Source organism: Polistes fuscatus, unplaced genomic scaffold (assembly GCF_010416935.1).
Source record: "Polistes fuscatus isolate 324 unplaced genomic scaffold, CU_Pfus_HIC Scaffold6, whole genome shotgun sequence".
Classification (NCBI taxonomy): domain Eukaryota; kingdom Metazoa; phylum Arthropoda; class Insecta; order Hymenoptera; family Vespidae; genus Polistes; species Polistes fuscatus.
The window spans coordinates 6191517-6216294 of NW_025113140.1; the positions used below are offsets into that span (position 1 = coordinate 6191517).

At 30.9% G+C, this 24778-nt stretch overlaps 5 protein-coding genes across 6 annotated transcripts; 2 read left to right on the forward strand and 3 right to left on the reverse strand.

Annotated features, from left to right (window-relative positions):
• Positions 1-778: 778 nt before the first annotated feature.
• Positions 779-7757, reverse strand: LOC122523272. Its single transcript, XM_043644932.1, has 6 exons — positions 7494-7757; positions 5857-6572; positions 5260-5523; positions 2649-2733; positions 1241-1905; positions 779-1164 (listed from the first exon to the last, which is right to left on the reverse strand). Exons 1-6 carry the CDS (start codon positions 7537-7539, stop codon positions 949-951), a joined length of 1992 nt encoding a protein of 663 aa, XP_043500867.1. The 5' UTR covers positions 7540-7757; the 3' UTR covers positions 779-948.
• A 324-nt stretch (positions 7758-8081) lies between these two features.
• Positions 8082-10934, reverse strand: LOC122522961. Its single transcript, XM_043644428.1, has 3 exons — positions 10824-10934; positions 9873-10531; positions 8082-9705 (listed from the first exon to the last, which is right to left on the reverse strand). The coding sequence occupies exons 1-3, from the start codon at positions 10855-10857 to the stop codon at positions 9442-9444; spliced, it is 957 nt and encodes a 318-aa protein (XP_043500363.1). The 5' UTR covers positions 10858-10934; the 3' UTR covers positions 8082-9441.
• Positions 10935-12018: 1084 nt separating this feature from the next.
• On the reverse strand, positions 12019-13867 carry LOC122522962. The gene is made up of 3 exons (XM_043644429.1): positions 13760-13867; positions 12605-13284; positions 12019-12510 (listed from the first exon to the last, which is right to left on the reverse strand). The coding sequence occupies exons 1-3, from the start codon at positions 13830-13832 to the stop codon at positions 12268-12270; spliced, it is 996 nt and encodes a 331-aa protein (XP_043500364.1). The 5' UTR covers positions 13833-13867; the 3' UTR covers positions 12019-12267.
• A 3984-nt stretch (positions 13868-17851) lies between these two features.
• Positions 17852-18910, forward strand: LOC122522963. Its single transcript, XM_043644430.1, has 2 exons — positions 17852-17943; positions 18137-18910. Exons 1-2 carry the CDS (start codon positions 17941-17943, stop codon positions 18581-18583), a joined length of 450 nt encoding a protein of 149 aa, XP_043500365.1. The 5' UTR covers positions 17852-17940; the 3' UTR covers positions 18584-18910.
• Positions 18911-20154: 1244 nt separating this feature from the next.
• LOC122522960 (ataxin-7-like protein 1) lies at positions 20155-24681 on the forward strand. 2 transcript variants are annotated; one of them, XM_043644426.1, is made up of 6 exons: positions 20155-20239; positions 20984-21040; positions 21103-21207; positions 21288-22060; positions 23256-23306; positions 23403-24681. In XM_043644426.1, exons 1-6 carry the CDS (start codon positions 20155-20157, stop codon positions 24411-24413), a joined length of 2082 nt encoding a protein of 693 aa, XP_043500361.1. In that variant the 3' UTR covers positions 24414-24681. The 2 variants fall into 2 exon arrangements, with proteins under 2 accessions (XP_043500361.1, XP_043500362.1); XM_043644427.1 differs by lacking the exon at positions 23256-23306.
• The last annotated feature ends 97 nt before the right edge of the window (positions 24682-24778 follow it).

The window sequence follows — 24778 nt, forward strand, 5'->3', positions numbered from 1 at the left end:
TATTTGTTAATGCGAATCTGTCGAAGATAATAATCGTAATATTTTATAATAAATATCATTGAATAAACAAAAGAGGAAATTGATCGAGATTAGAAAGATCGATAAGACAACTTAGATAGCACATATTAGACTATGAAAGTAATCAAATGATTCCTAATTAATTTACAGCAAAAAAAAAATAAAAAAGAATGAAAAATTAGAGAAAAATTTGCAATTTGAATAACATATATAATGGTTAGAATTTATGGTCGATAATGTATGAAAGAAAAAAAAAATATAATAGCCATTTGAATTGAGCAGATATCATGAAAACTCTAATAGCGCATATTATGAAATATACCGTAATGAGGTGTACAACGTAAGTCATAATAATTATTAACTTGTATATTCGTCATTGAAATAAACAAGAAAAATGTCCCTAATCTTTACTGATAGAATGACGTAACCCAATGGTGATACGTACATAATGACATTTTCTAATTTTGCATGATTTTAATAGAAAATGAAATATTAGTTGAAAGCTTAATTGATTTGACTCTGTTCTTAAGTTTGAAGGTTCTTTCACGTTACCTACAATTTACAATAATCGACCTTGTCTAGTAATTTAATCAACTCGTTAAGAGGAACAAGTAAAACGACGATTAGACGAGTTTACTAAGAATTTTCCAATCTTCTTTTCTAATGTCGCAGAATTTCATTCGTTTTTAGTTGCGTGTCTGATATACGTTTGCAAAAAAAAAAATTATGTGGGAACGATAAAATAATTGATTTCATTCAATCTATTTAAATATTCTTTACTTTGTTAATAATAATGTATTAATTTAAGAGACCAAACAAAAAGTTAATTAAGTGTCTACTATTTTAATAGAAGAAGAATTTGTTTAATCGAAAATATTAACTACTAAACATGCGTTTAAAATCAAAGAAAATATCTGAAAGGATGTATTTTTAATCAGTAAAGTGATTTTCTAACATGTTTTCGGCATCTGTTCCATAATTTGGTATCGTGGGAAGCGGGCCAGTTGCTTCGGTAATACTCTTCAATTTGACCTTGGCAAATTCGTGAATTATTGCAGAATTTTGAAATTTTACCTTAATCGTTGTTACCGTGAAACTTTCGAAGGATTCATTTTCTTTAACCGTTATCCTACTGAACGAGGATATCTTTGAACAAAATATTTTCCAATTAATATGATTACAATTGAAATTGAAACTTTTTTAAATTCAGGCAAACACTTACCACTTTCTTTTCCAGGTTGCCTCTTGTTAACCAGGATAAATAATAATTACTGTTAACGCATCTTTTTGGATTTCGGAATTTTTCTATAATCAGGTTGATATTTCCAGATTTTTTGGGCACGCCGATCAATGTTAATTTCACATCATCTTGTTCATCGGACAATGATTCCTTTTGTTCTTCTTCAAAGGAAGAAAGATTATCTTCTTGCCAAGAAATATTAAAAGCAGTATTACATTCGCCAATAGTAAAATTTTCTTTTTTTACGAACGAAGTGGACACCCCCATAAATTGACGAATATTAACACCTATGGTCATTTGAGCTGCAAAATTTTGTATCAATTTCAAATGATCTATTTCGATCGGATTTTTCATATTCCATCTATTCATGCCATTTTCATTGTATCCTAATTCAAAATTCTGATTGACGACAATGTCGCCGGTTTCGTTGACGTTGTTAGTCATATCAACCATACGATAATTCATTTTAGAAATACGACATAGAAGAGTGTCCTCGTTTTTCACCCGACATCCTACGTCACCATTTATATCCATTTGTACTGGATCATTTTCCCCCTCACTGGTTTTGGTTGTCAATATGTTTAATTGATAATTTATTTCCGGCCCGTACTTCCATTTTTCTATTTCTGGTATGGCGAACTGGGCCGCTAAAGTAAAAAAAAAATTTTAATTATTTATATTTTCGGTGTGTTGTTTATTCCCATGTAGAAATAAATATATATGTACCTATAATTATGAAAGTGGTTTAATTGTAAATTATAAATCTATTGTTTCGAGATATTTAAAGAATTACACTTGAACACGGCATAAATTCCATATAATGTTGAAATAATAAATGTCAAAATTACATTGAATTAATTTACTTTAAAATAATTGATATGAAGTAATTAAAAAACTTCTTTTTTAATTTTGACTTACAATAAGACTACTTTCGTAATTATGGTAATATATAATATAATAGTTTATAATCTTATATTATATAAAAAAGTATAAATTATTAAATTAAAAAAGAGAAATATGTATATGTATATATATTTAATATATTTAATATATTATATATACATTATTATATAAAATATAATAATATTATAATAATATTTCTTTTTTATATATAATATTACATTTATATATTACATTAATTTAATTAATTAATCGTCATCTTTATATCGTGGATAATATAAATTTTTTATATTTTAATATATTTTTTTTTATATAATTAATAATATATATTTCAAAAAATACACAATTTATATATTATTAAAAATATATTTATCTCTACATGGGTTGGCTAATTAAATATATTTAAATACTACATATATATAATTATTAATGATTTATCATGCTATGAAGATTACAATGATCTGATTTGCTAAAAATTAATTTTACTAACCTAAGAAGAATGGGATTATCGTCAAGTTCATCTCTTGGCAAGGATGTGCAACAGACATTTGATGTTCTTCTTGCTCCAGAATCTGCTTTTATATACGACCAGTTAGATTCTTATTAAGAGTTAGGATTATCACTACCGACGTCATAACACTTGATTCGTCATCATTTGTATCGTTTTAAGAAGACGTATCCATCTCTTACCATCCGAGTACTTATTTAAACTTCATTTTAGGTTTTATTTTAACAATGAACTACGTTAATTTAAGTTTTGACCTGCTTAATCGAAAATAATTAAAATAGAGGAAGAGTTTAACAAAAGATCGTTAGATCACTATTTTTTAATATTTTTTATCACCATTTATAATATTAGGTGTAGCAATTAATTCGATGCTTTGATATTAAATTCATTCCGTCAAAATCGTCATCTTTATTTCGTCAACGAATTCAACAGTTGTCTGACAGACGGATCAAAGTTATCAATAAAATAATAAGGACTATTTTTTCGAAGAATAACAGAGATGTACGATTAATTTTATAAATAAATATTAAATATAATTAAAAAGGTACCCAATTAATTGCTACATCTAATAAATATAATTGGTCAGTATTGCACCGACTAATAAAAGAACAGTCATTATTTGAAGGAACTAGGGTATCGTTAGATCGAGATGTAGATCATGGATAGAGAGAGGGAGCGGGAAGGAAATGGGGGAAGGAGGGGAGAGGTAGAAAAAGAAATACTACTAACCTAAAAAATACGATATTACCACGAAATCCATGATAGAAGAAAAAGGTGAGGAAGAAATATGGGTTCCCTTCCTGTTCAAAGTCTCCGTGTAGAGTGTAATGCACAATCTGCATTTCTGCCCTACCATGTTACTATAGCTTTTTATCCTATTAAAGTTCATTTCCGTTTTGACTGGTTGCGCAATCATCAATCAACTTACGAGGTCATTTTCGCCTTATTCTTTTATATTACCCTTAAATTATACTTATTGTTAGTGACTCTTCGTTATAGTTCTTCTGTTATTATGATCCTTAATTTGGTGATATTATTTTTTGCTCGCCATTAACATTTTCTGCGATTTGTTTCGACGATGACCTTTTTATTTGGATGCTAATAAAGATGTAAAATTCAATTGACTCAATTAAATAACATACATCTACACGTATTGTCATATTTGTGTATTCATATAGCGTATTATAATGAAACATAGGGGTGATTCACGATAAGTTATAATCTGGGGGTGTATGACAGCAGGAGGCATCAAGAAGAATTTGGTCTTTATAAAAGGAACAATAGATAAATATAAATATTTGAACATTTTACAATAAAATTTAAAGGAAAGTGCAAGAAAAATTGGATATATACGAGGAATCGTTAAAAAATGGATCATATATACTCCCCTCCTTCTTATATGTTCGTTACACCGCATAGTCGTAATGAACATTAATGGGCAATAAAGATTTCAAGCAGATCCATGTCAAAGTTCAAAGTACCAATGCGTTTGACATTAAAAGCTGAAATAGTGAAAGGGGAAAGGACTCTTTTGATCTCTTTTGTTTACTGTTTAGTTCTAAAAGTTTCAATTGTTAACTCTCAAAGAAACCTTCAGTTCAATCTCATTGTCAGTGTCTCTATTATCAAATAGATAATATCACATTTTAAAACTTCAGTCTTCCCTAACAATAATATCAAAAACAGCCCGAGATATTCATTACAATCGAAGCTTCCTCTCCCCCTCCATCTCAAAAAAATAGATAAAATAAATAAGTTTTATCTTGTTTAATTCAAAATGAAAAAAAATAATTAAGACTCGTAATGTTGAGTGTATGGTCTTGGAAAAGTATAAGTACGGCCCTAAGTTATAGAAAACATTTCCCGCGCTCGATCGATATTGGCTATGCAAGAATGACCTGCCCTCTACTATGATTTCTCGAGTACTATTACGCGTACTACTTACGCGCGATCAGCTGATCCATTCGGGCTTCTTCTTCTCCATTCATGCGAATATTCGTTCAATATTCCTATAGTGTGTACAACAGCGTTCCCCAAACTTTCTCTATCGCGAACCGGTATTTTTTAGAAAATTTTTATACAGCCTACTTTTTTGTCGAAAACATATATTATATTATTCGAAGTGTTGATATTAATTTTTGGGTTAAAAAGTAGATTTATTATTATATTTAATTTAATAAATGAGTTAATAAAATATCAGGTTATTTATTTTAAATAGACTTTATTAAACTCAATAAATTGCACATTTCAATATAAATGTAAATAATTGTTAGTAATGATAATAATTTAAGTAAGTTTCCTTTTTTTTTTTTTCAATTTTTTCTTAGGATCTGCGTATTTTTTTTCTGTGAACTGATTAAAAAAAAATATTCATTTAATGTTTTTAATAACACAATAATTTTCACAAACACTTCAATGTAATATTGTATATTTTAATCAAAATTAAATAGGTGTAATGGAAAAGCTAACTCGTTGCATTATACGATTAATTATGGAAGCTGGAAAAGTTATTTTTTCAAGAGCAATGGATTTAAGCTTTACATGCATATTTAATTTTGAATAATTAGTATTGTTATACTTTCGATAGAATTTAAAGAAATTTTTCAAATCTAATACTTCTACGTAACATTCGTCTAGTATAATGATCGAAACTAGAATAAGTATGAATACTAGTAGAAGCTGGATGCGAAATCATTGGAGGAACGTTTCTAGCAGGATCAACACTTTTTAAAATTACAGAAATCTTTTGACGAGACGGCCCATTCCTTAATCCGCTCATTATGATTGGCAGACCTTCGGAAACAGTTTCCGATGAAAATCCTCTTTTGGATATGATCATTCTAGTAGTCGAAGACACCTAATCAAAAAAAGCACGATTCTTGTATTTGTAATTAAGATTACTATTGTAATCAATTAGAGTGCGGATGTTTATAGCCTAAATAGTCTAAATTTTGTCATGTCTTGTAACGTAAGTTGACCATGATTCACTGCCATAAAAACTAATTTGTAGATGCCTGAATAACACCCGCGAACCGAATAGTTTACTAGTCGAATAGAAGAATGTATTTATCAAATTAATTCTTTTCTCAAGCTCTTCTCTTATTTCATTAGTTTGATTTAGAATCTATCCTAAATACTATAAAATATGCATTTGCATAAACATCCTTACTAATCAAGAAATTGATTTTACCATATCCATGAAAGTTCCTCTCTCCCTGTCATCCCTATGACTTATAGGAATTCCAAAAAAATAAATAGGCCTTCTTGGACACTTTTTAGAATGCCTGATCTTTTCAATAATTATTTGACCACCTTGATTAAGTATATCTGTGTAACGTAATTCATTAGAATCTAACAAAACCAATTGAAAATTGGCATGAGCGTACTTTTCGTTTTCATAATATCCACCAGAGACAAGAACCCTCGAATCTACTTCGCAATGACCAAGGTTTGAATTTTCGGTTGTTTGAAACGAGGATTGTCCTTCTTTCAGTTCAAAGCCAACGTGTAATTGACTTACAACAGCTTTCGTTACATCCAATTTCCATCTTGTAATAGTTCTTTTTACTACTAGATTCTCAATGCCACGAGAATTGAATCTGATTTCGAACGGATCTTGATCGAAAAAGAAATGATCATTTAATGGTACAAAATTTCTCGACCATTCACACGTCGTCGAACTATCGTTAATCGTTGAAAATGTTATAATAGGGGTTAGGAAATAGCAGCTAAGCGTTTCGGCATCTTTCACTCGACATTTGAGTTCGTTGGAGATAGTGGAACAATAAATACGTCTTCCTCGATCGATATCGGATCGAGAAAGATTTATTAACACGTCGAAAGTCATTTCTCCACCATATTGCCATTGGTATTTTTCTCGAGGGTGTTCTGGAGTCAATTGAGTAGCTGGAAATAGATGGTTAGGGTATTTTTTATTCTATTAGGTTGCTGAATAAATAACGTCGGATTTTTGTCCCTAATTATAAGTGATCGTTTATACTGTTTATAAAACAGATTTAAAACATGTTTTTAATCTATAGAACGCATGCATAGTTTGAAAGCTGAGATTTTAAGGTGCAATTTAATAATAAAAAGACTACACAATTTTTCATCTAATTTTGTAGTACTTATTTGGATTTGAAGATGAGCAGCGAGAAGATGTATTTTTGTGCTTTTTTCTTCTTTCTTTAAAGCTATTTTGCATATTCGTCTGATTTAGCATTATCAGATTTTCATTTATTTCGAAAAGAGGCCTGGGAGATACATATTTCTGAATATTTTGCAAAATAAAAAATAACAAATTTTGGATGGATGGCATTATAAAGCTATCTATGAAATGACAAAAAGTTACAAAACAAAATGACTAATATATAATTTCAATAAATTGTCTGTATATATATATTAATAAAATTACGATATTACTTATTAGTCAACCCTATTAAGTTGGCTTAAATAGATGATCTAAAATCTTCTATATTCTGAATTCTCTTACACTATGAATCTAATCTATGAATCTAATCATCTGAAAGGATGAATTTAAAGTACAAAGTCTATATTTATTTGAAATAGTTTGACGAAAAAACTAATAAAAAAACAAAAGTATGCAAATATACATATAATGACTAGCACAACGTAATGCACTTTTTTTTCTTATTTCATACACCATTAACGCGTTTCAACATAACTAAATAACTTACTGTAAATACTTGTTATATTAAAAACTTTTAAGAAAATATATTTTCTGATCGTATAAATTAATATAATGTATAAGAACTACCTCGTAAATTAAGGAAAGATTGTATATAAAAAATACACGTATGTACATACCTAAAAGAAATGGTAAGATGGTTACTAACATGTTCACTGTTATCATTCGACTAACTTAAACATCTTCTCATTCGTTTCCTTTTTATAAGACAGATAAGCCAATTCTTTGAACCTTCTCCTTGAAAACCATTTCATTAAGTAGCGTTTTCCGTATAGATGATGATCCTGGTTCCTTAACGTCTGGCATATTGATCAGAGGCGTAATAGCGTGTATTACTTTCCGACTCGATTCACTGAAAATTCTAATGAATTCCTAAGTATTCTAAAACGAGAAAATTCGATCGCATGTTTCATAGATCGGATTTAAAGATTAAAATATTTCTAAACCGGTATACGAAGCAATTTAAACAATTATTCAATAGCCAAGAAGATTATTCATTTATTTCATTTACAGTTAAATCTTGGATTGCGAGTAATTTGATTTACGAGTGTTCCGCAAGACGAGGAAAATATTTTGATTTGATTAACGAGCAATGTCTTGCAATACGAGCAATACGAATACGTTTAGTAAACGACAAGGATTAACTGGTTTAATTGTTACTTAATATTTTCTATTTTATATCATTTTTATATTAATTAACAAATTAATTGATTTTCCATTATGTATTTTTTTCTCTCTTTGATACATTGATATACGAGTGGTTTGGATTACGAAAACATTTCTTTAACGAATTATGTTCGGAAACTAAGGTTCCACTGTATTTCTTTTTTGACGTGAAACTTCTTAGACGATGGTAATGATACAATTTTATGAAACGACATGAAAAGAGTGTGTGTATGTATGAGATACGTCCATCGATAGTAATTGCGAAATGTGTTTATTCGTGGAAAGATGAGTGGGAATGTTATATATAATATCTTAAGAATGTTCGAAATATTTTAAATAATTGTTAATTAATCCAAGGAAGTTTATATTGTAGTCTAAAAACATAGCTTCTTTTCGAAATGCAACGTTAAACTCGCTCTTTGTTCTTTATGAAAGTCAATTAAAATTCTTTTATTGATCGTTGTTATATAACTTTCGGAAGGCTACATATGCATAACGAAAATAATAGAATTTATTCTTCTGAAAGTCATATATAAACAAAAGTCAACAAAAAAACTTTCATAGAGAACAATGAGTCAGTCTTACGGTGAATTTCGAAGAGAACGGTACGTCTAACTTATACTCTGTATTTTTAGATATACAATTTACATTTCTTTTGATTAATTAACAATCAATTAAGGTAAATCGAACACAGTACTGTACTCCAATAATATTTTCGATTGTTTAAATTAAAATGTATTTCTTTTAACGTTCCTGACCAGTAATGAATTTGAGTTAAAAATTTGCATCTAATAAAATGTCAGATCGAAATATATGTAAATATTTGAAGTATATCTAATTTTTAAACAAATTTACTTTTTATTCTTTGTTTTCTTTGTATTCTTACTTTAATGGGTATTCAATTAATTTTAATACTAAAAAACATTTAAATAACGGTAAAAACAAAGGATTACCAATTGTTAAACATGAAAAATCCAGGTATATTAGATAAAAAAAATCCTGTTATACTAACACATATGATTTTTAGCGACGGACGTTTTCCATACATTATTTTCGTATTTGTTTAATTCATTTGCTATAAATAAAGCTTTCCAGTTAAACTCATTAAATATTTAAATATAATATATTTATTTCTAAATTGTCTTCATTCCTAAACACATTATATCAATAGTTTTGAAGCAAAAAATCTAATAAGCATAACCGCGTACGATTTTAAGGGACACTCGCTGTATAAATGAATCAATTGATTATTTTCCATGTGAAAATACGAGTTTCACTTTCATCTAACGTCAAGGCCACGCACATGCTTTGTTTTCTTTTTTTTTGTTTTTGTTTATAACGATGAATCAAATAAATATTATCAGCAAGTATTTAATTAATTCTTTAATAGGTAATTATATCTTAAAAAGAAAAGATAGAATTTTTCATACGAAAGTATCTTTCTTCGTCCTTATACCAATCATCTTGAATCATAAAACTGACCCGTGTAGCATCGGGGATCACAAGAATTTCACTTTTCGTTGTCGACACTACTTCCAAACTCAATTTTATCTTCTCGTTGAGGGTAAAATTTCTACTTTTGTCCTTATTACTGATGACGATTTCATTGGTCGTATAGGAAGTAAAGTTCGAGTCTGATATGATGATATTACTGTGGGATGATTTCTAAAACAACAAACAGTGTTTCAATATACCGATCAAATAAATATTAGTCTATCAAGTATAAAACGTTCGATTACGGTGATCGGATCATTTCATGCTTAATGAACCCTCCTTTCTCCAATAAAAGCAAGACGAAAATAAAGATCAAATACATAAATTCGATCGCTTACTATAGTCGTAGTGACGTCAGCAGGTAACGTCGAATAAGCAGATAGGCTACCAAAAAAGTATACTTTCTTTTCGTTGTCATTATCGAAATATCGTATTTTTTCTATGCTGACAACTTCACCGGATAATTTTTTAATCCCATTGTTCATTGGTATTATCTCGAATTTGTCATCCTTCCATCGATCTTCCGATAAACGATGATCAAGCACGACCATTGCTTTACATTCCCCAAAATACGATTTCTCTATACCCGTAAATTTGCCATCAGGTTTATTTTTAATATTAATACCAATGTTTAATTGATTAACTATCAATCTAATCATATCGATAGTCCAGGGTTCCATATCCTTGGTAACGACCAAATGGCTAATCCCATGTTTATCGAATTTAATCTCGAATGGCTCATCATTTGTTCCCAAATCTTCGACAGATAATCGTGCCAATTCAAACAAGCCTTCCTTGTACATTCGTATATTGGCTGCTTCGAAACGACAATTCAACGTGTCTGGTACTTTGGGACGACATTTTAAAGTATTGACCACATCGAATGCTTTTGTCATTTCACCACCAAGTCCATCATTATTTATGGTGTTTATTTCAACTCGGTAAGTGTATTCCGGACCATGAAGGAGGGAATCAATGTCCACCGAAATTCGGCTCACTTTTTGGAAAACAATTCATGTAATATGATATATCTGGTAATAATTATAGACGTTGTTAACACTAAACGTACCGATCATTTATGTATATCTATTTCTATCACAGCAGATCTAATGACACGTTTTTGAAAGGCATATATTTTACGATTTACGTATAACAAAAAATATTGTATCATTTATGCAATAAGAATTATTGACTCACCAAAAAGAATTTGGTTAATATTATAATTGTACAATCGGTCATTGAAATCCGGTCGTGGTACGTTTAGTGTTAAAATTGCGTTTAAAACTTACGTAAAAAAAAGGGTAATAGCAACAAGGTGATCATGATGACGTACAAAATACGACTGCATTTAATCTCCTCTTGTTCGCCTCTCTTATATCTATTACCGGCAATCTGTTGACCCCTTAACGCGCCGTCATTTAATTAACGTTATACCTTCTCTCTCTTTTTCTCTCTTTCTCTCTCTTTCTCTCTCCAGGAAGTTAAGCTGACAATATATAGGGTGATTCGCTAACTCTTGTCACCAAGATAGCTCCGAAAGTATAATAGTAGCAGAAAAGTTTATAAAACAAAAGTTGCATGAAAAATTCGGAAGTATAATATGACGTCAGTTTTTTTTTGCTAGGTTTAGTCGTTTCCGAGATTTAAGGGTCAAGTTTGTTTTTTTAAATGGAATGCTATGTTTTGCTACTTATTTTCTGATAACGGCTGTCATGACGAATCCAACGATGTGCAACATTAAGGTATTTGAAGGTCAATAAAGGTCAAATCTGGCGAACCATCCAGCCACAATACAGCTCCTCCGCGTTGTGCTTGCGTCGTACGTGCTTCAGGGTTGCGTCATTTTTTAGGTGTCTGACAAAGAACGGAACAGTTGGACATAGTCGGGTTTGATGAATACACCGTATTTAATAAATATTTACTATATTTAATGCTGCACATCGTTGGATTCGCCACGACAGCCGTTATCAGAAAATAAGTACCAAAACATGGCATTCCATTTAAAAAAAACAAACTTGACTCTTAAATCTCGGAAGCGACTAAGCCTAGCAAAAAACAGATTGACCTCAACTATACTCCCGAATTTTTCATGCAACTTTTGTTCTATAAACTTTTTTGCTACTATCATACTTTCGGAAGCTATCTTGGTGGCAAGAATTAGTGAATCACCCTGTATTAATCATCGACAATTTTATCATTTAACAAAATGTCGTTGAAATTTCTTCGAACTAACTCACACGCAACTATATCAACTATATTAATCTATTATCTAATCGTTGCAAATTATCATCTTTCTTTTTTCCCCCACTTAATTAACCATTTTATTTTCTTTTCTATTCATTAGAAATCATTTCTGGTATCCAAATTGAGAAATTTCTTTCACACTTTCTCTCGCGTTTCGATTTTCCATGTAAGTGCTTTCGAAGTTTAACTTGGTGAAATCAATAAATCATAGTGACTGGATTTAATCTCAAACCTCTCTGCTTGAATACGTAACCTTGACTTTAATGTGTATTTAATACAATCATATTATTGCAATATCAAGTTCTGTACACTTGAACTAACATAAAATTTGGTTAATTAATATTTCAATCGCAACGCTTTATTATTGTTTATCATTTTTGTTTGTTTTTAATTTATTTTTGTAACAATTCGATAGTAGGTATTGTGTGTACTTGGTATATTTATTTAATTTTCTTTTTATAAATTATATATTATTATATATATTTATATTTAAGGAAGATTAATTAATGTTGTATTATAGTTTGATCGGGTTTTAACGATGACATCAATGGACATTGGATTGCATAAGCCTTTTAAACTACCTTGGGCCGGATGAATGGAATCCAGTGATATATATAAATGATCCAGAACATTACCGATTTTCTTTCGATCCTGATCGTATATATCAACGATATTTAACGTCTCGGAGGTAAAACAATTTTTCGAAAATCTTATATTACTCTCGGATGATATCTGAAAAATATATTCAAATATTTCAGTTTACAATTATATTTAACTAATTATCATTTATATAATCATTAATTAATTAATAGCAATAATATCTTACCAAACGATACGTAGTGTTTTTAAAAATCGAATTGTGAATATCATTTCCAATGAAATAATACATATCAGATGGAACGCATTTGTCGAGAACGATTTGTCTATTAATTCGTATAACTTCGTCTTTATTCAATATTAAATCGATTAAGGGTACTAAATCGAATTGTTTTTTCTCACAATGATTGTTGGCCTTCGATCGAAGGATTTTGTAATCAGCCGGACACTTGCCCATAGAAAAATGTTGATCATCTTGAAAGTTATCCTTTCTCCCATCTAAATTCGTCCCGATGTTAAGTTGATTGATGATAGTTCGAAACATATCGATTAGTACCTGACTCATAAGTTTGTCATCATTTTCTAATACGTATGCATTTATCCCATTTTGATCGAATAGTATTTCAAAATTTTTCCCACTGAACTTGAATGGCTCGTAACTTATGTTCCTCGCTGGTAATGCACCCTCGCGATCAAATTTTTTCGATGAAAATTTGCCGATCTTGGCATCCTCAAAATGACAAAATAAATCATCTGGTTCTCTCGGCCGACATTTCAGATTAAGGAGCAATGCTTTACCCAAGTAACGACCTTTATCTTTCTCCAGATCCGAAATAATGCTCAAGTGTATGGAGAACGAATATTCCGGCCCGTTGTTCCAAGCATCGTCGTTACTTATCAAATTCGTTGCTGCAAATTTTTTTTTAATATTATCTAAATACAGTCAAACCTTTTTTGAATTGCAAGTAATTTGGTTCACGAGTATTCCCCAAGACGAGAAAACAATTTTGATTCTATGAACTAATAATATCTTGCAACGTATTACAATCAGTATGAATACGTTTGACAAATGACAAGGATTAACTTGTTTATTTGTTACTTAGTATTTTGTATTTTATATCATTCTTATATTAATAAATAATAATGGAACAAATAATCCGATTTTCTATTATATATTTCTTTTGACGAAATTCACTTTGATACTTTGATAGATAACTGCTTTAGATTACGAGCTTATTTCTGTAACGAATTATTCTCGCAAACCGAGGTTCCACTTAACTTTTATTTACTTGATTATATGTTTCAACATTTCTATCCATTTTCAAATAAATTGCTGTACTACATATGTTTTAGATAAACAAATTAATTAAAAGACCTTACCGACCTAGAAGATACGGTATCAGAATGAAGTTCATGACGATGTTGGAGGTAGGTTCTTGTCTAAATAACTTCCCCATTGCTCCAACATGTTCCTTTTATATCCTCGGCAAATGTTATAACTGACTTCACGTTATGCTATAATTTAATCGAATCTAATTCATCGGTAATATCTTTTAAATAAAATACCTACGTTTTTCTCTCTTTTATTATATACTTTTATTCTAATACTAACTGTTACTAATCTCTGCATATCACTTTTAATCATTTTCATTATTATTTATTAATAAGAAAATAGGATTTTCTTTTTTTATTATATTTTATCTTATTTTTTAATGTTTTCTACATATCCTTCTTATGACATTTTTCAATCTTATATAGATATTTATTGTATTATTTTAAGAGGATAATTCAAGAATTAATATACATCCGATTATAATCGCGCGTTCCAATGAATGAAGAAAAAAACAAGTAAAAGATTGCACGTATTTCGAAGATTGGATTCGAATCGACACGACGTAGTAAGATTTATCACGTGTTTCTCTCTCTCACTCTTTTTCTCTCATAAATCATCGAGTACACTTGACCGAAGGCGCGATCCAGCGAAATAATCGTAGTGACCTTGACTCAAATATTCTATGCACACTACGTTCAAGTATTATACCAATTACCTCCTACTACATTAAACGGAACATTATGTCAACAGTTTGCTGTTGCAAGTGGCACCTTGTTGCAATTGTTCCTCGTTCAATAGTAAATCTCATAGAACCTTGAATATCATGGGATTTCGTCTAAAATATATCTGTCGTAACTTTATAATGAAATCGTTTGGTTTAATACTGTTTGAAATGTTTTACAATTTTGTAAATCTTGGAAATAGATATGATTGCGAGAAATATACCCACGCCTTCAAGTATGCAACCCGTTGCACGAGTTTTGGAACTCCTTGAGATTGCAAGCCTTTACATGATGCTTTTGAACTCCTTAAAATATGCAACTCTTTTACACGAGGTCTCGTACGCCTTGCAACATGCAACCCGTTATACAAAATAATTTCTTTGTTGGTTTGTTTAATCCTTTGCCTATTACAGCTCTTGTAAACTGCTTATTTATTTACTATTTATTTATTTTTTATTTTTATTTTTTATATCATAAATTAAGTAATGTAGTCATCTCATGGAAAAAGAAAATATAAAAAGATGACTATTTTTCTTGTTCACTTGTTCGATTTCAGAAGCTCATTAATATTGTACATTGATGACTTTTTAATCGTTTATTATTTTGACAAGTTATCCACAAAGTATTTTCCTTTTATACTAAGAAATTTTCTATCCTCATTATAAGTTACGTTTTCTGAATTTTCAATCGTACTTTTATTCTCCTTTTTATTCCTTTGCCTCGTTAACTTTTTTTTATATTCAATTTATCCAACAATTATTTATTAAATAATGCAAAAAGTTTATTACATGCGTAGAAGATTTTCTTTGTTTTTCTAAGTCAATTTAAAACTAATTTATTTTTTATTTTATCTTTATTCTTTTTTATTCTTATCTGTCAAACATAAATATAGAAGTCTCACCCTTGAATCCGTCTATTTTTTTATTTGCTTTATCTTTTTCTAAGAAAAAATAATAGAAATAAAAAGAGAAAGAAATAAGACATTGAGTTTCATCATTTTAATTAGAAGAATAATCTGAGATCTTTAACCCATAAAATAAATTATATATACATATATACAGGGTGTCCCATGTAACACTTTTCACGATTTTTCAAGTACTTGTGATAACCTGACAAAAAAGTATTTTGAACAAAATTTGATCAGTTTTTGATTGGCTATACATTGAATTGGCATGAATTGAATGTAATTTCGAGTCTTAATAATAAATACCAGTTATTATCGCCCATTGAAGCAGATTGTCATTTTTTGTTGAAATTTTAATTTCTTTGCTTTCAAGGTCATCCAAAGATCATGGTATACTAGATCGTTGAATTTGTTTTAATACGGGCTATAATATTGTAAAGTCAAAAATACAGAGTGCCATTTGAAAAAATGAAGATGGTTTTAAAAAAAATTAAAAAGAAAATTTTTCCGAACTTCTTTTTTATTGCAATGTACTGAAAGTAGTTTGCAAGTACTTGAAAAATTGTGAAAAATGTTACGTGGGACACTCTGTATATGCATATGTGTATATACAGATAAAATATAATTCTATAAGTCATTAGGAAAAACCCATGGTACAAATTAGCTTTGAAAAATTTCAATTATCGTTATTTATGGTTTTTATTATCAACATATAGAGTATGCAAGGATGTTACACATGATTGAGTAAACAATGACTCAACCGTGACACAATATTCTTATTTTTTTTATTACGTTAGGATATATTTTTTTACTATGAATTCTAAAAATTCTATGAGTCGACGAGCTTTAAACGAAAGAATTATCATCCTATCCGAGAGATGTCTTTTCATTTTCTTTTTCTTTTTTTTTTTTGCATCGTTAATCTTCTGGTATTTCCGTTCCTGTATACGAATGAGCAGATGTTTAAAAGCAATCTTTACGTTTTTCTTATTATTAAAGAATGTGTAGGAGTATGAATGAAGAGGATAATAAAATATTAAATAAGCTAATATATTTTAGGGTCAGAAGAAAATAAAAGTTTAAAATAGAACTAGTATAAAAATATCATCTTCGAAAGCGTCCTAATTTTGTATAAACCAAACCTCGAATAAAAGTCTGTGATATTTGTTCTGAGAGAAATCGCATGACTTATTCTTTTTTTATTCTTCCTATTTCGTTTTTATTATACGCAAGAATAAAACCAGTTTGTTAATACCGTTCGGTGATAATTGGAAAACGAAGACGTTTCTTACATCTCGTCTTTATTTATAGTACGTAACTGTACTTATTTATGTATTTTTTTACTATTTGAACTCGTTCGATTTGCATATATGAAAGTGAATATTTATGATGATAAGAAAATACACTCGGTCTTATCATCTTAAAAATATTATTGAAAGATCGTAAATCGGTATATATGTTAAGTTCTCGTCATTATTATAATTATTATTTCTTTATTCGTAATTGCGTAATATACTTTGAAATATGTATTCAGAGTAAAGTCGAAATTGAGAGATTTTTCTTTCTTTTTCTTGTTTTTCTCGAAATATATTTAAATGAAAATATTAATTTAAAAATTGGAAATATAGAAAAAAATAACAATATTCATTTTGGGAGTAGTAAGAATTTTTGATTGTGCAACATTTCTCAATGAGAAACCACAACTCTTGTCTTTCTATAACATTTTGCATATTTAACGCCGGCGTAAAAACGATGCGTCAGTTGTAAACCGCACAATAAAAATCAAGGATTTATAATTAAATGTGGACGTAACGTCTTCAACGTGAGGCAAAGGAAATTTTTGTTTCCACTTGATATTTGATTGATCTTTGTGATTTTCTTTTTAATAATTTCTCAAGGACCTACCGTTTTTTTAACTTTGGTTTTTCCTTCATTCCTCACATTCGTTCTTTAATTACTTCGAAAGCTTTTTTAAATCTTATTTTTATATTTTCATAGAAATGCGCATTTAAACGTTAATAAAATTAGTGGTTTTCCTTATGAACAAAAAATTCATTCTTTCTTGCATTTACCATGTAACGTTTGTTTACTTTTTATATGAAAATAGTAATACAAACTACAAATCTCAAGGTTACTTATTCGATTTCAAATGATTAAAAAAATCTATCTAACACTAATCGTTTTGCACATCATATGAAAATTCCAACGTCAATGGAGATTTGATTATAAATGTGTAATAGGAATTTATTCTTTACCGTAAAAGAAAGATAGTACTTTTTATCTTGAAAAAAATAATAATCTAAAACAATTCGAAAGATGCAGTTTACCCTGTATTTTCTACATCCTTTCTTTCTTTCTTTCTTCTTCTTTCTTTTTTTCTTCCGAATCAATCGCGGGAACTTACAGTAAACTTCCCCACACATATTGTATGCGTCGTTCTTACGCACGATAAGAAAATAGGAGTGGGGATTGTGTCAGTTTTATATACGAGAACATCATCCAATGCCACCATACCGTTTTTAACTGGCAAGTAGAAAGGTTCATTCGAGAAACAAGTTTTTATCCTTGACATTCTATTCGTATCTTCTGAATCTCTTAACTCAATCATGGTGAGTACATTTGACTATTGTTCTTTTTTTCTCATTATTATTATTATTATTCATTTTTGAAATTTATTATTAACAAATGATGTTAATAATAGCAAATTTATTTTCATACCATTTGCACATTTAGTCTATGTGGCATTTATTATTTATGTATTCAAAATATATTGTTAAAGAATGGAAACATTATATTTTTCAGATGAAATACATAGTATTTATGAGTGCAATGGCTTGTTTGGGTTATTCCCAAAGACCACCATACGCTGGTAGCAGTCACCGTTATCCCGTAGTCTTTCCACAATACACAGAAGCAGCTGTAGCAGCGGCAGCAGCAGCAACAACATCAATACCAGGACAAACTTCAGACATTGGGAATCGTATCAACGCTGAAAGTGGAAGTTCCTTGAGTGCAACAAATTCTGCCAGTTCTACAACCATCAAAGTACCGATAGATTTACCGATTGATGCATATGGTGATATAGATCTTATTAATAGGATCAAAACCTGGCCTAAAGAAAAACAACCTTTTTGGTTTATCAATTGGCAACAAATTCAAGCTCATCGAGGTAATCCAGTTAGCTCTGCTCAAGTAAATCAGCAATCGCAACAAGAACAACAAACACAGAACCAGTCATTTTATATTTAAACAATTGTGAACCGTTTTGTACGCGTGCATATTTATATATATTTATAGAGAACATATACCCTATTTTTATACACTTTATTTTTGTGCTAGTCAAATTTTAATATCTTTTCTTTCGAAAAAGTACTTTTTTTTATATTTGAGCGGAATATTCATGGATCATTTTAATATTCTATTCATATTATCTCTCATATCTCATAATCCTTATTTTAATATAAGTGGATTTCATTGGGAAAAGAATTAAATATCCAAAAAGCAAAAGAGAACAGGAAATAAGAATTGTTCATCGAAAAGGTAAAATATTGTTTTAAATAAATAACATTAACTACATTTTTACGGTTAGATAAATTTTCCTTACTGTTAGAAAATAATTAAGGCCTCAGTTTAAGAATAGTTTTATGAATCGTATACCATCAAACTTATTTTATTATTTCATCTGATTTGATGAATATTAAGTTGAATTGAGAGATAAAAAAAGTATTGGTTGTCCGGAAAATTCGTCCGAAAGATTGCAACGCATTTAAAAGTTTTGATTAATATATTTATTTATTAAATTATATGTGTCATTTTGTTTCACAACCTTTCTCCATCTTTAAGGGTAACTTGAATAATTCTGTCCTACCGGAACTTTTCAGGTTTTTCAACAAATAGACTTTATGCCACCTATCGAAATAAATCTGTGCCACCGGAACTTTTCAGGTTTTTCAACAAAAAAAAACTATGCCACCTATTGAAAATCGGCACGAACTTTCCGGACAACCTAATATAATAAGAACTGGAATTTTAAAATACATACATTTTCGATATTAAAATATAAAATAAAAGTATCCATAATTTGTAATTACAAATATAAAATTGAAAAGTAAAAAGAAATAAATAAATATTCATTTGAATGTATCCATTCGACTAAACTTATCGATCGAAGGAGCCAATAAGAACATTTGAAGTATTCATACAATCGAACGAGCATTCGTGATTGGTCGGTAAAACTCGCGCCTGAAGTATCAACGGTGCGCCATTTTACGTTGCAACACGGTTGACCAATCACTCGTTTAGTTAGTTTATTCTAGCCCTCATTTACAGTAACACATGCAAAGAGAGAGAAACGTGTTCCTACTCCTATCGTCGGCAGCGTAAAGAAGGATATAATATATTTAGTAAACAAAATGTTGGAAGAACATCTGTAATGTTGTTCGTGTACTTGGTCTGAAGCTTCTTTCAAGAATTGTGAGAGAAGAAGGGAGAGATCAAACACGAAAGAAAAAGAAAGGGAGAAAGAAAGATAGAGAGAAAAAAAGAGAGAGAGAGAGAAAGAGAGAGTGAGAGAGAGGGAGAGAGAGAAAAAGATAGATTGTGTTTGATCGTATATAGGGTGCCCAATGAACGCGTTTCACCGGCGTACGAAGAAAACGGTGAAACGAAAGAAAGAAGAACGATTATTATTGAGACAAGCCCTTCGTACCTGACAATCCGAGAACACGGAACATCCCGAAAAACAACGTTTTCGTTTTGCTCTATATACTCGAAAGAGAATAACGCATCGTGTCTCATTGACAACGCGAGCGCCACTGGGAATGTCGGGAAGTGACAGCCCAACGTTTTTTCACGGCCAACCCTGGTCAAACTGGATTGAAAGAATCGGAAGGGATAAACCTTTAAGTTAGTTTCATTTGATTTTATTTCTTACATACATTAATATCTTTTTTTCCTTACTTTCTAACGAACCTCTGATCTCGACGATGGAGGTTTCGATTTGACGACCTAACCTCACTTTTTAGCGCCTTCTTTTTCTCCGAGTCTTTTTCTCCTCCTCCCTCTACTACTACCCCTTCCTCTCATTACCTCCTCCTTCCTCCCCCTTCTTTGCCATCTCTACTCGACTTTATATCTTCTTGTGTTGATTATCTTTTTTATTTATTCATTGTTTATTGATGATAATGCAATTGTGTTCTTCAAGAAGCATAATTTTCTTTATAGTTCATTGTTTTTCTTTAAAAATGCTTTTATTGTTTCATAATTATGTAATATTGTAAATATTGATGCTTGAAATAATAGATGTTAAAATTATTTTTTCTTTCTTCGATCATCAACTTGATATATATACTTGACTTATATTATGTTGTTAATTAGGCTAATATTAGATTTATGAAATATGAAAGAAGAAAAAGAGTCATTAGTTTTTTTCCAGTTAAGAATATTATCTACTTATATGTTTACGGTAGGAAATGTGAATAGAAAATGTATAATTTGTCGTTAAACAATTAGAAATTTTTATTGAATTAGAATCATGTCGTATACACTTTTAGATTCTTTTTCTTAAAAAGAATGAAAATTAATTAGAATTCTATGTAGCATTTGGAATAATAATTTACTTGAACTAATGCGTTGGGTTGTATGTTTCAGGTGATGAAGAATCCGAAACAAGACCAGCGAGCACAGTTACTCGTCTTTCTGCAGAAGGTAAATATATTTTATTCTTCGCATAAGGAAGATGATTTATAATGAGAATAATATCTTTTCAGATATCGATCTGTATGGATTCTGTCCAGAAAGAGATACTTTTTATGGAGTGGTCTGTGAGATATGCAACGCCATAGTAAAACCTCAAGCTCTTAGACAGCATATGGGTAAATATTAATATTTGTATAAAACATATGATCTCTACTATATTAAGAGTACTCAATGTAAAGATTGAATTATTTTATAGAGAGTCGACATCCTAGCAGTACAGCTAATTTTCCTCCACCATCTGTACCTGTAACAAAACCTACAGTAAAGACACCATATTGCAAAGTAACTAAATTAAAGAAGACACAGCCAGCATCAGCACAAAATTCGAGTGGTACCAAAGTGATTCATACATCAGCGAAAAGAAATACTTCGGTGGAACAACAACAGCAACAACAGCAGCAACAACAGCAACAACAACAGCAACCTAGTAGTACCTCAACAACGTCGTTACCAGTTTCCTCTTCACCTAGATCACCTTTAGAAACAACTTTACAAACAGTACAAACAGCGACCACTAGTACTGGCAGTGGTTCCTTGCCATCCTCGAGTCCAGTTAAAAGTCCTGGGACAACTGGAACAACCAGACGAAAAAGGCTGAAAGCGGATCGTTCTCTCCTTAAAGATCGAGAATACGATCCTGATAGACACTGTGGCGTATTGAATGAAGAAACAGGGAAACCATGTACAAGGTCACTCACGTGCAAAGCGCATACGGTTTCTTTACGTCGAACCGTTATTGGTCGAAGTAAAACCTTTGACAAATTACTCGCGGAACACAGAGCAGCTAAGGAAGTACCGAGTAATACGAGATCTAGCAAATTATCAGTCAGTGGTACAGTTGTCCCTCTACCATCACCATCGGTCAATCCAATATCATTGATAACTAATACTTCTACCTCAAATGTTGATTCCGAAGCACCAAGTTCACCACCGGTATTATCGCTGCCAGACACCTATCCACTGCCAAAGGTACGAATTTGATTCTCATCTTATATTTATATATAAGATCAGATTTCTTTTCCACTTTATTTTATTTCTTTTTGTTCTATGTCCAAAGGGATGGATTATTCGTAATCCTTCGCGTCGTGTGACTATTATTTGTGATGGTATTTTAAACACTTTTATTTATTTGGACAGTATTTTCTTCAGTATTTATAATAAAAGTATAATAGAATTGCGCATTGACAATTTATTTCAAATATTAATTACAAATAGTTATAAATACTGGCCAAATAAATATTAATACATTGTTATTTTTTGTTTCCTTAATAGTGCTCTTCTTCTTGTAGAAATGAAAGTTTTTGTTGGATGACCCTTTTTATTTTTAAGTTCCTTACATTTATCAAGATAATCAATGATGATAGTCTTATTGAACTCTCAAATGGCTTTTAGCAAGCATGTTTTTCATTCGGAAATTTTGATTTTTTCTGATATAGATACTGTGTTCGGTCATTCTTCTTCTACTACTACTACTACTTCTTCTTCTTCTTCTTCTTCTTCTTCTTCTTCTTCTTCTCTTTCTTCTTCATCGTCTTTTTATGAATTATTCTTAAGACCATTGCTTCTTTTGCTATTAATGTATATTTCATATTTTGGTGCCGTCTCGATTAGTAGAACGCTTTAAAACTTTCATTTCTGTTCATCTTAGGAATTACAAATTACGTTACACGACGCAATTATGTAATAGTGCTGAAAGTAGGATAAAGACATGGAGACGTAAGCTTTGGTTTTTTTTTCTTTCCCCATAGATGATGATTTATCTGTCTCTATGTCTCGTTTCATATTTTAAATTGCATATATGTGTATATATATATATATATATATATGTATATATCTATATACATATATATATTGAATAGTTTTAGGATTGTGGAGATCCCATAAGTTTTTAGTGAAATTTCCGACGTATTTTTATCTCTTGAGATTTTTGTTTCTTTTTATTACAGCCCAGTAGAAGGGATGTTTTTATTTGTGTTTTATTTTTCTCTTTCACACTCTCTTCAAAATATACTTGGTCGAAAAGTATCTTAAGGAAAGGCAAGAAGTATGGAGACAAAACAGGAAAAAGTTGGAGGAGAAAAGAAAGAAAGAAAGAAAAAAAGAAAAAAGAAAACGTTAGAGGAGGGTGTCGGTTGATACTTGTTTTCTGTTTTTGTTATTACAGGCTGTTGATTTGCTTTATCGGTGTCTGGCCCCGCATGGCTCCACTAAACCTGTAAGGCATGGTTTCTTTTGGGCACTTTAACGCCACACATCCTCCTACTGGGCCCTACGATTCTTATTTCGAGACGTCAACGCTTATCTTTTTTAGACCAAGCTTGAAGAGGAGTTCGGTAACGAGGAACTGCGGAGTCTAGAGTCATCCTTGGTCGAAGCGAGTGCATCCAGTAGCAGTTCGAAGACACCAGCAATGCAGCCTTCTTCTTCCGCTTCGTCAATGATGATGGCACCAATATCGGTGGTTTTGCCATCACTATCTCCATTGCCGGCAAATACTGAGGAGTCATCGGTGGCGACCTTGATACCAACTGCTTCCCCGGTACCATCAGCTCCACCACCACCAGCGACCACAACCTCATCGGCATCTTCCTTGGTTTTGTCGACAAAATCTTTAAATTCTATTATAGTATCACCTATGGCAGTCGTATCGAACGACATTCCATCGCCAAATTCAACAGCAACACCAACCACAGCATCAACCCTAATTACCAATTCTGGGACAATCCTGGCTACAACACCTATTGCAGCAACGACCACTCCGATTACACCTCCGCCTACTTCAACCACCATATCAACCTCTCTGGAGGTTGATAATTCTCTCGACGTTGATCTAGACGTTGATTCCATTGCTAGCATCTATTCGGCCGCGTTTAAGGATGACAAAACTCTCTCCTTACGTTCATCTAATAATCTTCTACTTTCCCCGTTGTCAAGGAGTTCGTATCATCGGCAACTTCAACAAGGTTCTTCCATGCCTAGCTTGAATCTTTTCGAACCCGTTGACCAATTGGAACAACGTAACAATGCTACTGGTCCTATCAATGGAAAAAGATTCCATCATGGTGGTAATCGTAGCAGTCCACTCAGTCTTACTAGTACTACTACTACTAGCACTACCAGGCCACCAAACAAGAGAAACAAACAGGATTATCATAGGCAGGATTATTCAACGTCTATTCAACTCGAGGCATCTACTACCTCAACGCCTTATCCTAATTTTGGTGATATCACTTGGTCGAACTGTCATCCTGAACCCTTGGCTGTTAACCGATGGCTTCGTATTACGTCCAGCCGTAAGCAATATAATTTTAATATTCACTGACACAAGACCCCACCTACTCCAGGCTAAGGGCGACTATTGTTGGTGCGTCTACATTTAATAAGAAATGTTATTTTCTTTTTCTCTTGTATATTTCGTCTAAAGCCTGCAGAGAAGGGATGGTCTCTGTGATGTATCTTCGTTTCTTCATTTTCTTCTTCTTATTGTTATTATTACTTTTTTTATCTTTTTCTTTTTTTTAATTCGTCAGCTGATTTCAGAAGTATAGTTTGTTCTAAACGGTTCGTCAAGTTTCTTCCGAAGTACGATCAAACTGTTCGTATGTTTATTCTTTTTAATTTATCGATTCATTTCTATTTGGTGTCTCTCGTCGAAATTAAGTCGATGTGATTACTGTTTTTCACACT

What these genes read in the sequence shown, in the direction of transcription:
- LOC122522960 (XM_043644426.1), top strand. Translation starts at nt 20,155, where the DNA reads ATGTCGGGAAGTGACAGCCCAACGTTTTTTCACGGCCAACCCTGGTCA. An exon ending in ACACCTATCCACTGCCAAAG is followed by an intron (nt 22,061 to 23,255) that starts GTACGAATTTGA and finishes TTGTTATTACAG; the next exon opens with GCTGTTGATTTGCTTTATCG. An exon ending in CGCATGGCTCCACTAAACCT is followed by an intron (nt 23,307 to 23,402) that starts GTAAGGCATGGT and finishes TATCTTTTTTAG; the next exon opens with ACCAAGCTTGAAGAGGAGTT.
- LOC122522961 (XM_043644428.1), bottom strand. Translation starts at nt 10,857, where the DNA reads ATGATCACCTTGTTGCTATTACCCTTTTTTTTAC. An exon ending in GCTATTACCCTTTTTTTTAC is followed by an intron (nt 10,532 to 10,823) that starts GTAAGTTTTAAA and finishes TTTTCCAAAAAG; the next exon opens with TGAGCCGAATTTCGGTGGAC. An exon ending in CTGACGTCACTACGACTATA is followed by an intron (nt 9,706 to 9,872) that starts GTAAGCGATCGA and finishes TTGTTGTTTTAG; the next exon opens with AAATCATCCCACAGTAATAT.
- LOC122523272 (XM_043644932.1), bottom strand. Translation starts at nt 7,539, where the DNA reads ATGATAACAGTGAACATGTTAGTAACCATCTTACCATTTCTTTTAG. An exon ending in CATCTTACCATTTCTTTTAG is followed by an intron (nt 6,573 to 7,493) that starts GTATGTACATAC and finishes ATCTATTTCCAG; the next exon opens with CTACTCAATTGACTCCAGAA. An exon ending in GATAATCCCATTCTTCTTAG is followed by an intron (nt 1,906 to 2,648) that starts GTTAGTAAAATT and finishes TTTTTACTTTAG; the next exon opens with CGGCCCAGTTCGCCATACCA.
- LOC122522962 (XM_043644429.1), bottom strand. Translation starts at nt 13,832, where the DNA reads ATGGGGAAGTTATTTAGACAAGAACCTACCTCCAACATCGTCATGAAC. An exon ending in TCTGATACCGTATCTTCTAG is followed by an intron (nt 13,285 to 13,759) that starts GTCGGTAAGGTC and finishes AAAAATTTGCAG; the next exon opens with CAACGAATTTGATAAGTAAC. An exon ending in AAAACACTACGTATCGTTTG is followed by an intron (nt 12,511 to 12,604) that starts GTAAGATATTAT and finishes TATATTTTTCAG; the next exon opens with ATATCATCCGAGAGTAATAT.